At 53.9% G+C, this 12,314-nt stretch overlaps 1 protein-coding gene across 2 annotated transcripts in view; it reads right to left on the minus strand.

The window, feature by feature from the left end:
* Positions 1 to 1,358: 1,358 nt before the first annotated feature.
* EGLN3 (egl-9 family hypoxia inducible factor 3) overlaps positions 1,359 to 12,314 on the minus strand; it is a 33,602-nt gene continuing 22,646 nt past the window's right edge. For both annotated transcript variants that reach the window (XM_069638458.1, XM_069638459.1), the window contains 4 exons: positions 9,357 to 9,476; positions 6,050 to 6,186; positions 5,359 to 5,432; positions 1,359 to 3,310 (listed from right to left, as the gene is read on the minus strand). In XM_069638458.1, coding sequence (XP_069494559.1) covers positions 3,264 to 3,310; positions 5,359 to 5,432; positions 6,050 to 6,186; positions 9,357 to 9,476 — 378 coding nt within the window. In that variant the 3' untranslated portion in view covers positions 1,359 to 3,263. The remainder of the gene's footprint in view (positions 3,311 to 5,358; positions 5,433 to 6,049; positions 6,187 to 9,356; positions 9,477 to 12,314) is intronic.

Here is a 12,314-nt window from a genome sequence, read left to right on the forward strand (position 1 = left end):
CAGGAAGAAAAAGGGAGGGGGCTGTATGGATACAGATACAGACCCCAGTGCAAGGGGTGGCCCGGAGGCAGTGCGGGAGAGTGGCAGGGTGAGCAGGTACCTGGGCCTGGAGGACAGAGGGTGGTCAGGTGCACAGTGCCAAGAGAGAACAGATCAGCAGGGGAGAGGGGGAGCGAAGGCAGAAGCAAAGAGGAAGGTTTGAAGGTGCTTCCGGAACCAGAGATGGTTCTCCTCAAGTTTTAGAGTGTCATGGAGGCTGTTCCAGAGGGAGGCCCCAGCCGAAGACTGATCTACCCCCAGCTTGTTTCTTTGAAAGACGATTGAACCTGAGGGAGTTGGAGGTAGAGGAGCGAAGAGCTCGAGAGGGGAGGTATTTGCGGAGGGATAGCTGAAGGTATTTTGGACCCAGGCCCCAGAAAGCCTTGTGGACAAATGCATGGGTTTTGAATTTAATCCTTGCATCCACTGGGAGCCAATGGAGAGATTTCAGAGCTGGGGAGATATGATACCAGGGCTTAAAGCCAAGGACAAGTCTCGCAGTCCTGTTCTGGATTAGTTGCAGAGGGCAGAGAGTAGAGGCAGGAAGATTTAGAGAGAGGCTGTTACAATAGTCCAACCTAGAGAGAACCAGAGCTTGGGATACCATGAGCTTCTGGGGGAAGGAGAGGAAAGGCACAGTACCTCTGAGGAGGTGCAGTAGGAAATTTGACTTTTTAGAGACCTCAGAGATGTGGGCGGAGAAGAAAAGGGTGTAGTCAAATATGACCCCAAGGTTCTTAGCATTGCAGTTAGGGGTAGGAGGAGGGCCAAGGGAGGTCGGCCAGAGAGTGAGGGGAAAGGATGGTGAAGGTGTGCCGATGAGGAGGATCTCCGTCTGGCTGGCATTCAGACAAAGATCATTGGTGGCACACCAATCTTGAATAGCAGTTAGGCAATCAGAGATGGGAGAGGAGGTGGCAGAGGGCAGCCTGAATATGAGTTGAGTGTCATCAGCGTAGCACTGGCAATTTGAGCAGAAAGTAGCAATGCAGTGGGCGATGCTGTGACTGGCTAGCACTTCTGTCAGTCACAGCTGCTTGTTTAAATCATGGTGGCTGTGGGATAATGACCCCCTGCAGGTTGTGCGACAGGGGTACGGGGGTGGCCGGTAGGGTCCCAGCTCAGCCTCACTTTTTGGAGATTGCCGGGACTTGGCCGGTATGGCCCCGGCCCACTTAAAGCACTGCCCAAACAATTAGCGAGGGGCTACATGTATCAAGCAACTTTACCAAACAGGCGGGCTTTTTTTCGCGGTGTACTGTGGAAAGGGTGTGGAAAAACACCACAACAGCGAACAAAATAAGACATAACCCATGAAACATTCTTAATGTATTATTTATTGTACAGTCTTCAACAGAATAAAAAAAAAAAAAAAAAAAAAAATGAGAAAATATTTGCTAAATGTATAAAAAAATATTCAAGTAACAAAACTCTTATTCACAGAGGAGATTATTCACCATTAGTACCCGGCACTACAATCCACGGGATTACACTGAAAGATGATTGGCTCATTTCCGAACCCTACCTCAGTTCTCAGAGTGTACCCGGCACGTTGTTCGCGTGCTGGGTACACTCTTTTTTCAAGGCAACCTTGGAAAGGGAGAAGACACCACACGTAGCCCCTTCGCCCTTTTTTATTTTCATTTTTGTCCCATTCATTAGTACGGAGCAACTTTGCCCCAAATGGCGCCCTGTTGCTCCGTACTAATGATGCAGTACACGCGGTCTAGTGTTCATACAACCAGTGCGTACTGCAATGAAATCTTTTCAAACGGCAAAGACATGCCGCTTGAAAAGGTTTCATAAGCCATTAGTGTTCCGGGGCTGCAAACTCGGGACAACCAGTATCCCGAACCTTCAGACCCCGGAATACTAATGGCAATATTGCCACAGGGAAGATTACTCACCTCAGGAGATTATTCACCAGAGGAGATTATTCACCAGAGGAACACTTGTTGAGAAAGGCAGTCATCAGAGCTGCTTTTCTGCCGCCACGCTCAGCTGAACAGTCACAGACTCTCAGAGGGGGACAGGGGAGGCTGGGAAGGGGTGTAAGCAAGAGGAGCAGGAGCGGGGAAAAGGCCTTTCAGAGCAGAGCAGCAGCGAGTGTCCAGGCAGAGACTATGCTCTTTGGTAAGCAAGGAGGGACAGTGTGGGGAACTGGAAAAGGGGAGGAGTCGCTGCGTTTAGGGGTGCAGCTGTGATGCGCTGCAAATGCCACAATGTGTACACTTTCACACAGCCACGTGGGAGGACTGGACATGAAGCAGAGAGCAGAGAAGCGTGCCCTTCTGTGAGGCGGGTGTCCCAATGAACTGATTACAGCACCCAGACCAGTGTCATCCAAGCAGGGCCAAGAAGGACTAAGCCTGCAGCCCAAACAGGAGCCATGCACAATTCCTGCCCTGCGTGCATTACAGACTGTGCACACCATTGGCACATCACAGGTTGGCTTAACAGGAACTTTGTCACAATTCTCCCCATTCAAGGTGCATACAAGGGTTGCCCAACTCCAGGCCTCGAGGGGCGGGGGGGGATTTTGCATCCCTAATCACTTACAGTCTGTACCTACCCCAGGGGGTGCTTTGGCTACCCACTGGATTAGCCTACTCATCTGCATTCACAGTCTGAACCAATGAAGGTGTGAAAAATTCGGCTAAAACTGTGTTTTTGTTTCAATAAAAACAGACAAATCCTTGCCTTGGAGGTTGATTGGGAAAGTGCAGCTCTGGGATTTAACAACACTCCCACAGCCCAGCTGTCCCTTCCTCAGACACCCGGTTCATAGACCACCTCGGGCCAGGCAAAGTGGGAGGTCACCTGGCCAATCACCTACATTTTAAAACTCAAACTAGTGGCCCGACAACTTCACACCCTAGATGGTTGCCACCTCTTTCCTTTGCCAATGACCAGGTCTCTGATGTACAGTCCCATCAAGGCGCAGTTGCACGAGGGGTCTTCCCTGCATAGCAAGCTGCCTCTACAAAGCAGCCCTTGCAGGAGACTGACCTGGCGTCGCCTTCAACAGAGCTCAGCGTTGAGGTGATCAGAAGGAAACGGTGACAATGTCTGAGCACCAGCTTCGCAAGCCACAGTTACTTATTTCTGTCCAAGTAAGGACGGTTATGGACCAGACACTGGTCATGCTGGGGCCGGACTGGCCACTATGCTCTCCTTCCACAGAAGACGAGTGCCACATATCAGAACCCTGCTGTGCCAACAGGTCAACCGGACCCATCTTCCTGACGAGAGCCAGCCTGCTTCCCAGATGCTGGAATAAAGGGAAGAGAGAGAGGTGGTTACACACAGCCACAGCGAGCTCCTGCATTCTGGAATTGGTCAAAAAAGGCACTGGCCAATTAGACTGAATTCCTGCATGTAGTCACTGGTTACATGTAGCAAAAATGAAACGCGTTAGAGGCTTGGAATTAATCATAACCCCTGGCATTGCGCTCACCAAACTTCCCTGCCTTTTTACATCCATTCTGCCACATTACATAATATTTATTTATTTACATATTTACATTTGAGGAACGCCCAGACCCCCAGGTATCACAGCATTTGTACAGTGTGGTAACATACAAAAAAAGACATGACAAATCATTGTGTTAAGAGGTCAGTGCGCTTTTGACAGTTCATAGTTGACAAGGTGTTAGTCATATTTATTGCATAGCCAGGTTTTCAATAATTTCTTGAATGCTAGCTAGTAGGGCTCGTTTCTTGGATGAGGAGGCAGGGAGTTCCACAGTGTGGGGGTCGTAGAGCTGAAGCCCAGCCCCCAGCTCTGACAGGTTTATAGCGAGGGGTTGCTTAGGTTAGCTGGTTGAAGGAGCGGAGTGGGGGGCCGTGCCGTTTCTTTGTGATGCAGTGGTTCAGGCAGGTGGGGGCTTCATTATGGATGCAGCAGTGTCCAACAGAGCTTTTATTGGTAGCCAATGGACTTCTGAGCGAGTGGAAGAGATATGGTCCGACTTCTGGATACCCAGCGCTGCCCGCAGGGCTTTGTTTTGGATCAGCTGTTACTTGACTAGGTTGGCAGAGGAAGTGGTGTAGGAGGCAGCGGGCGCCAGAGCACTGACATGACCTCTCATGGTTAGTTATGTGGCCAGGTAGACACCCAGGGTTTTGGCATGCTTGAGGACAGGAATGGTAGAACCACCAATGAAGAAGGCAGCGGAAGACGGCTCAGGGGATTTAAGGCGAGCGGGAGAGCCTACAATGAGGAGCTCTGTCTTCTCTTCAATAATGCAGAGGTTGTGTGTCGCCATCCAGGACTGGATGCTGCAGAATACTTTGTTGATTGCATTGGAATCATTGGTGTAGTTGCCAGAAAGGGGGGTGGGAATTTGCATATCATCCGCAAAGTTGGTGTAGGTGTTGCCTAGAGCATCGAGAATATCAAAGAGGGGTTTGGTGTAGGTGTTATAAAGGGTCAGTGGCAAGCAGGAGCCTTGCGGAACGCCAAGGGGGACGGGGATGGAGTCAGCTGCGTGGATATCAATGAAGACTCTAGAAGTACGGTCACTTAGGAAGGAGTTTATCCAACAGACTGCTTCAAATCACTTACTTTGTGCCTCTGAAAGGGGTCTGCTCTGCAGGGGTTGCCTACGGTAATTAGTGGACCCAGACATGCCATTCACTGTCCTTCATACAAATGGGTGGGAACTAGCTGCAAGTTGACACATTGCATTTCCAAGAGGTGTTAGTCCTGCCTTCCTCTTATCCATTCTGCGATGAAGCCTGACGCAGGCCTGTTCCAATTAACTCTCATCAGTATGCAATGCCACCAGCAGTTTAGAGGCAGTTTAGAGAATTAAAGGCAGATCCATGGAGCCTTTGATATTTTAATTAGGCTGACAATGGCTAGAGGACGGTGTGCCTTCCTCCTTCTTGAGATGTAAAAATGTGAAAAAAAATGTGAGAAAAAAAACAAAATTCGATCCTTTGACCTGTCGACCCTTTGATCTGTCGACCCTTTATATTCGATCCTTTGACTAGACACCGCTTTCATGTACTCATGGCTGTCGCATTCCAGCTGAACATGACAGGAGGACTGCGCCTGTAGGCTGTGTCCCTCCGGAGTACACGTGACTATGTGTTTGTTGTGCAGCGAGCATAGGAAAATGTGTGTGGATTAGCCCCACATATTTTCCGGAGTTTGATCTCCCAACATTCCATTTAATTAGAACATTTCTAAAAGGCCCAGGCGAGCACACACTCCCCGTGCGGATGGTCGAATTCCTCACACATGATCAGAGGCGCCGGCGGCTGCTACACGATCTGCATGCAGACATGCACAGTTCATGCAAAGATTCTCACCCGTTAAGCTTCGGAACTTCTCTTTGGCCTCAGCTCGCTCTTCTGCGTCAAAGTACCAGACAGTCATAGCGTACCTAGAATGGCAAACACCTCTGTGAATTCAGAGCCTGGTGGGAAAAAAAGACAGCAGGTGCCACTACCTAGCGCCATGATGCAACAAGAGTGCTTTCCAATCATATGGGCAAGGACACAGTGAGGAAAGCAGAGATACAAGGGAATGTGGAGCGAAGAATTGGGGAAGGGGCAAATTCGCACCAAGGGACCAACAAGCAACTAGGGGGCAAAGGTGGGGAACAGGGGCGGGGGGTGCAAACCTAGGTGTTAAGGGACACCCGTTCCATGGGACCACTGTGTTAGAAAGCAGGACAAAGGCCAAGTAAAAAAGATAGCGGCGAGAACTCTTAGTCCAGGCGCTAGAAGCAGGAAAAGGCCCTCATGCCAGGATCAAGGTGCACTGCCAGAGATGTATGTGCCTGCCAGAATTGGCATAGCAAGGGTGCTGCATTAGTAGAGCTGCAAACGGGCCCCTGGACTGAACATGCAGGCTGGGCGGGAAGTGGCAGGACATTGTGTGGCATGGAGGTGCACTGGCAGGGCTGCAGGTGGAGTCTCTCTATATGAATGGAAGCTGGCACTGAAGAGCTTGGGGGGCTGCAGGTCAGGGCGCAGGTGCACTGGCAGCAGCACTCACCTGGTGGAGTAAGAGGGCTGCACTTCGTGGGGGTTCCTTCGGTCGGACCAGAAGAACAGCAGCCTGTCGAAGAGCGGCTCCACGTCCACAGCGTAAGACTTGCCTTCTGGGAATATCCGCAGGACCCCCCCGTGCACCTGCAAAGGGAACAGAGGAGTGTGTTACAGGAGGGTCTGGCAGCAAAGGAACAGAGTCTGGAACTAAGAAGCGGGGGCTGACCTGGGGTAGTGGATGGTGTGGGGTCAGGGCTTGTGCACTCTGTGTAGCAATGGGTGTCTGCAGTGCCCCTTAGTCCAGTCTACCACCTGGGTACTTGGGGTGCGGTTCCGTGTCCCAGGGGTGCCCGCTTAAGCCTGGGGCCCAGCCCTGCATGCAGGACCCTGGAGTGGCAAAGGTGCACGCCTACCAAGATGCTCCAGCATATGGGGTACAAAGCACCTCGAAGCGAAAAAAACTGAACATGGGTGGTGCTGCGCCCCGCCTGCCTGCCCTGCTGCGTGCAGCGCCAGGGCCCCTTTTGGACATGGTGAGGTCTAGATAGCTCAAGGAGGAGAGCTCCATGGCCGCTGCACTATTCATTCCAGCTTGGCCCCCACCTCCCTCTCCTGCACACACACCTGGTAACTGCTTCCTTCAATACAAAGGGATGAATCTTGGCACTGCTAAGGGACGGGAAGCACGTGTGACCGTGGCCGAATGAAGTCAAGCCTTACAAACCGGAAAACGGCTGCAGGCCCATTATGTAAACTGCACTGTGAAAGGAAAGAGGAGGTGGAGTTTCACCCAGTGTGATGGGAGCTCGCCCCTCCACCCAGTGGCCTGGAGCGCCAGGGACCCCCAGGGACCCCTGTGGAGTAATGCTCCCCCTCCTCTCAGACCCGGATTTCTGCGATAGTGCTTGGTCCATCATGCGTTCACAAGGATACAGCGTCCAAAAGGATTGGCCAGACACGGGCTGTACAGGTTACTGCCTTTGGGAAACCCTGGGCTCGCTCTCAGACTGTGATCCCCAGCCACTGCCCACCCTACCCCTGCCACTACCCACCCTACCCCTGGCAGGGCCTGTGTGAGCTTCTTCACTCCCCCGGTGCAGAACAAGATGCAGCAAGTCCTGTGATCTTCAGAAGATGGCGCTCTGACATGAGGTTTCCTGCTGTTATGTTATGAAGGAACCAATAAGGCCAAGGCAGAGTCAGAATAGCAAGGTCTTCACAGATGTTCTGAAAGCCAGGTGGTTGGAGATAGCCCTAATCTTAGGAGGCAGGTTGTTCCACAACTGTGCCGCGGCCACAGAGAAAGCCCGTCCTCCAATCCGTTCATGCTGATACGGTGGGACCACCAATAGGTCGGCAGATGAGGAGCGTAGTGAGCGGACGGGGAGATAGCGAATAAACTTGGACTGGAGATTTTCTGCCCCCAGTCCATGGATAGCTTGGTGTACAATACATAGAGATTTAAACTCTAACTCTCTGACCAACAGGGAGCCAGTGTAAGGCACGAACTACCGGAGCAATGAGTGCCCCATAAGGGGAGCCAGTAGCAGTACGAGCAGCTAGATTTTGCAGGCGCTGAAGTCGTTGGGACTGCGCCTTTAGGCTGTGCAAGATACAATGAATTACAGTAGTCCAGTCGGCTGAGCACCATGGCAGCAACAACTGGGGGAAGCCAGGCAGAAGCGGTAGAACCTTCTTCAGTATCTTCATGATAATGACCCACTTTACACACAGCTGAGACTTGGTCATTCATAGACCGTGAAGCAGAGAGGGGTGATACCGAGATTCTTAACCTTTGCCACAGGGACAGGTAGAGGACAAAGGAAAGAAGGCCAGAAGGAGGACACCCAGAGTGAAGGATCAGGAGGGGCACCCACCACTATCACCTCTGTCTTGTCCCCATTCAGCTTCAGCCAATTCTGGCCCATCCACTCACCTACAGCCGTCAGGCACTGATGGAGGTGCGACGACACCTCAGTAGGATCAAGATCGGGTTCTGGCCTGGGGTTTCCTGCTGTACCCCAGGGTCCTGTGCCTGAGGTTTCCTGCTGTACCCCAGGGTTCTGGTGTGAGGTTTCCTGCTGTACCCCAGGGTTCTGGTGTGAGGTTTCCTGCTGTACCCCGGGGTTCTGTGCCTGAGGTTTCCTGCTGTACCCCAGGTTTCTGGTGTGAGGTTTCCTGCTGTACCCCAGGGTTCTAGCCTGGGGTTTCCTGGTGTACCCCAGGGTTCTGGTTTGAGGTTTCCTGCTGTAACCCAGGGTTCTGGTGTGAGGGTTCCTGCTGTACCCCAGGGTTCTAGCCTGAGGTTTCCTGCTGTTCCCCAGGGTTCTGTGCCTGAGGTTTCCTGCTGTACCTTAGGGCTCTGGCCTAAGGTTTCCTGCTGTACCCCAAGGTTCTGTACCTGAGGTTGTCTGCTGTACCCCAGGGGTCTGGTTTGATTTCCTGCTGTACTCCGGGGTTCTGTACCTGGGTTTTCCTGCTAGACCCCAGGGTTCTAATGTGAGGTTTCCTGCTGTACCCCAGGGTTCTAGCCTGGGGTTTCCTGGTGTACCCCAGGGTTCTGGTTTGAGGTTTCCTGCTGTAACCCAGGGTTCTGGTGTGAGGTTTTCTGCTGTAACCCAGGGTTCTAGCCTGAGGTTTCCTGCTGTTCCCCAGGGTTCTGGTGTGAGGTTTCCTGCTGTACCTTAGGGCTCTGGCCTAAGGTTTCCTGCTTTACCCCAAGGTTCTGGTGCGAGGTTTCCTGCTGTACCCCAGGGTTCAGGTTTGAGGTTTCCTGCTATACCCCAGGGTTCTGTGCCTGAGGTTTCCTGCTATACCACAGGGTTCTGTGCCTGAGGTTTCCTGCTGTTCCACAGGGTCCTATGTCTGAGGTTTCCTGCTGTACCCCAGGGTTCCAGCCTGAGGTTTCCTGCTGTACCCCAGGGTTCTGGTATGAGGTTTCCTGCTATACCCCAGGGTTCTGTGCCTGAGGTTTCCTTCTGTACCCCAGGGTTCTGGGCTGTGGTTTCCTGCTGTACCCCAGGGTTCTGATGTAAGGTTTCTTGCTGTACCCCAGGGTTCTGGTGTGAGGTTTCCTGCTATACCCTAGGGTTCTGTGCCCGAGGTTTCCTGCTGTACCCCAGGGTTCTATCCTGAGATGTCCTGCTGTTCCCCAGGATTCTGTGCCTGAGGTTTCCTGCTGTGCCCTGGGCTCTGTTATATGGGTGACTGCTGTGCACCGCAGCTTTGGGGTATGCTGCTGTACCAGTCCTCGCCCACCACTGCAGGTACCACCCTCTGCACCCCAGAAACCCTCGCCCTCAGGGATGCCGCACCTTTGAGTCCCAGTTCTTGTTCAGGTAGTAGATGCAGGTGATGCAGCGTCCATCCCCATTAGGATTGTCCACGTGCCGCACATAACCGGTGCCGTTTCCAGGGTAACAGGCCACCATTGCCTACAAGAGAGAAACAAAGAAAGGAGTATGAGCCAAAAGGAGCAAGAGCAGTCTGGAACAGCCACATCACACTCGCTGCTGCACTAGTGTAGCACGGGTGGTGCTCCGAGGCGGCTTCAAGGCGCCAAATCCATTTCTGATGTAGATTGAGTCAACCTTTCTCAATAAAAACCACGCTTCAATCACAGAACAGCGTATTCTCTGCCAGCCTGGGTGGGAAGATGGGTTACAAGGCACCCGCTTTAGGCTGCTTCCCCCCCCCCATTCTCCCAGACATCCACAGTTTGAGGTGAAGATACAGGATAACATCATTCCCATATAGGACCTCAGGACCTGCGACCTTTGGCCTGAAATTTGAAGAAGTCGCTCCCACCGATGCATCCATACACCAAGGCACATATAACCTGCCAGTCCTCCTAAACTGGGGGACGGGGGGTGTGGGGGGGACTCCCTCTGCCAGTCGTACTGACCCGGGTGCTTCTCCTCCAACCTCCATGCCAGCCCTGCTGACCCGGGGTCTCCTCCAACCTCCATGCCAGCCCTGCTAACCCGGGGTGCTCTCTGCCAAGTCTACTGACCCGGGGTCTCCTCCAACTTCCATGCCAGCCCTGCTAACCCAGGCGCTCTCTGCCAAGTCTACTGACCTAGGGTCTCCAACCTCCATGCCAGCCCTGCTAACCCGGGGCACACTCTGCCAAGTCTACTGACCCAGGGTCTCCAACCTCCATGCCAGCCCTGCTAACCCGGGGCACACTGCCAAGTCTACTGACCCGGGGTCTCCTCCAACCTCCATGCCAGCCCTGCTAACCCGTGGTGCTCTCTGCCAAGTCTACTGACCCGGGGTCTCCTCCAACCTCCATGCCAGCCCTGCTAACCCGGGGTGCCCTCTGCCAAGTCTACTGACCCGGGGTCTCCTCCAACTTCCATGCCAGCCCTGCTAACCTGGGGGCTCTCTGCCAGGTCTACTGACCCGGGGTCTCCTCCAACCTTCATGCCAGCCCTGCTAACCTGGGGCGCTCTCTGCCAAGTCTACTGACCCAGGGTCCCCTCCAACCTCCATGCCAGCCCAGCTGACCCGGGGTCTTCTCCTCCAACTTCCATGCCAACCCTGCTAACCCAGGGGGCTCTCTGCCAAGTTTACTGAACCAGGGCTGCCTCCAACTTCCATGCCAGCCCTGCTAACCCGGGGGGGGCAAGTTCACTGAACCAGGGTGTTCTTTAAACTCCATGCTGGCCACTGCCGACCTAGGACACTTTCTGCCAGGTCCGCTGAACCAGGGTGTTCTCCATCCTTCTCCACGTCAGTCTTGCCAACCCTGGGCACTCACCACCAGTCCTAGTGACCCTAGGTTTTCTCCAACCTCCACATCAGTCCTGCCAACCTGGGGCACCCACCACCAGCCCTATTGACACATGGCCTTCTCCTCCAACCCTGACCACGACAGCCCTGCCAACCTGGGGCACTCTCTGCCAGTCCTACTGACCCTGGGTCCTCTCCAACCTCCATGCCAGCTCCTGCCGACCCGGGGCACTCTCTGCCAGGCCTTTTTCCTCCAACCCTCTCCAGCCCTAGAGACCCAGGGTCCTCGCCCACGTCCATGCCAGCCCCTGCCGACCTGGGGCACTCTCTGCCAGGTCTAGGGACCCTGGGTCTTCTCCAACCTCCATGCCAGCCCCTGCCGACCTGGGGTACTCTCTGCCAGGTCTAGTGATCCTGGGTCTGCTCACCCAAAACCTCCCCAGCAGCCCTGCTGCCATGGGGCCCTCTCTGCAGTCCTGCGGCCCCACGTGCAGGGCCTGCTCGCCCGGAAGCCTCTTCTGAGAAAGCTCTTTGCCACCATATAAGGAAGGGCCAGTCCGGGCTGCACAAGGCATTGTACACGTCCTGCCCGATTCTATAGGAGGCGCGGGCGCTTTTCCACGTCTGCTGCAGCGATTTCCAAAACACAGCTGGGCCTAGAGCCAAAGTGGGGGGGCTCCAGATCCCAACCGTCCCCCCCACCCCTCCCAGAAGTGAGCAGCGGCGGCCAAGAACAACACAGGCCATTTCCCTGGGTGGCGGGAGCGGCCGCTTCAGAGGGGCCGGCGGCGTGTGGAGGACACCCAAAGCACGCAGGCAGGCACGCAGGCAGGCACGCACGGCACTGGGTTCCGGGAGGAGACTGCGCCTCCTACCGAGAACCAGTGACCCACACTCGCAGGGCGCTACACGGGCCTAGGCGCTAGGTTGCATAGGAAACTGGTGCACCAAAGTCACCACGGGGGCACCTCAGAGTGGCACCAAAATGCCAGACTTTCCATATAGTCTCTTTGCGGAGAAGGCTTCCTCCTCAGACAGGGGCCTGCGACCTCTGCACTGCTGCCGCCAACATACTCAATGGTGAGGGATTATGGGAGCCGTAGTCCAAAACATCTGGAGAGCAGCAGGCGGCAGACCCCTGCCCTAGGACGGTCATAAGGACAGAAGCGGGACTAGAGGTATTTTCATAACCTGGGCAGAAAACAAAAGCGAAAATGGTCCCCAGTGAAACCTGAAAAGTAACACCGGGGGAGTTAACGTGCACAGTAAATTAGGGGGCGCAGCAAAAAAAGGATCTACTTGCCGCAAACGGCCGAAGAAGCGTTCCTATAGGACACGGTCGGGCATTTCTTGCAGCTTTGTAGCGCCTGGTAGCCTGGTTAACTCGATTCCAAGAGCTACTTTTAGCTCCACAGGCAAAGTGGTGCCTTAGAAACATGCACGCATAACCTTAAATAGAGGAGAAATATGACACACCTAGTGCACACTACATATACTCCCGCCCTGGGTGATGCCCGATACCCAGGGGCTGGTTTCAG

Source organism: Ambystoma mexicanum, chromosome 14 (genome assembly GCF_040938575.1).
Source record: "Ambystoma mexicanum isolate Mex_15411 chromosome 14, UKY_AmexF1_1, whole genome shotgun sequence".
In the NCBI taxonomy this organism is placed as follows: domain Eukaryota; kingdom Metazoa; phylum Chordata; class Amphibia; order Caudata; family Ambystomatidae; genus Ambystoma; species Ambystoma mexicanum.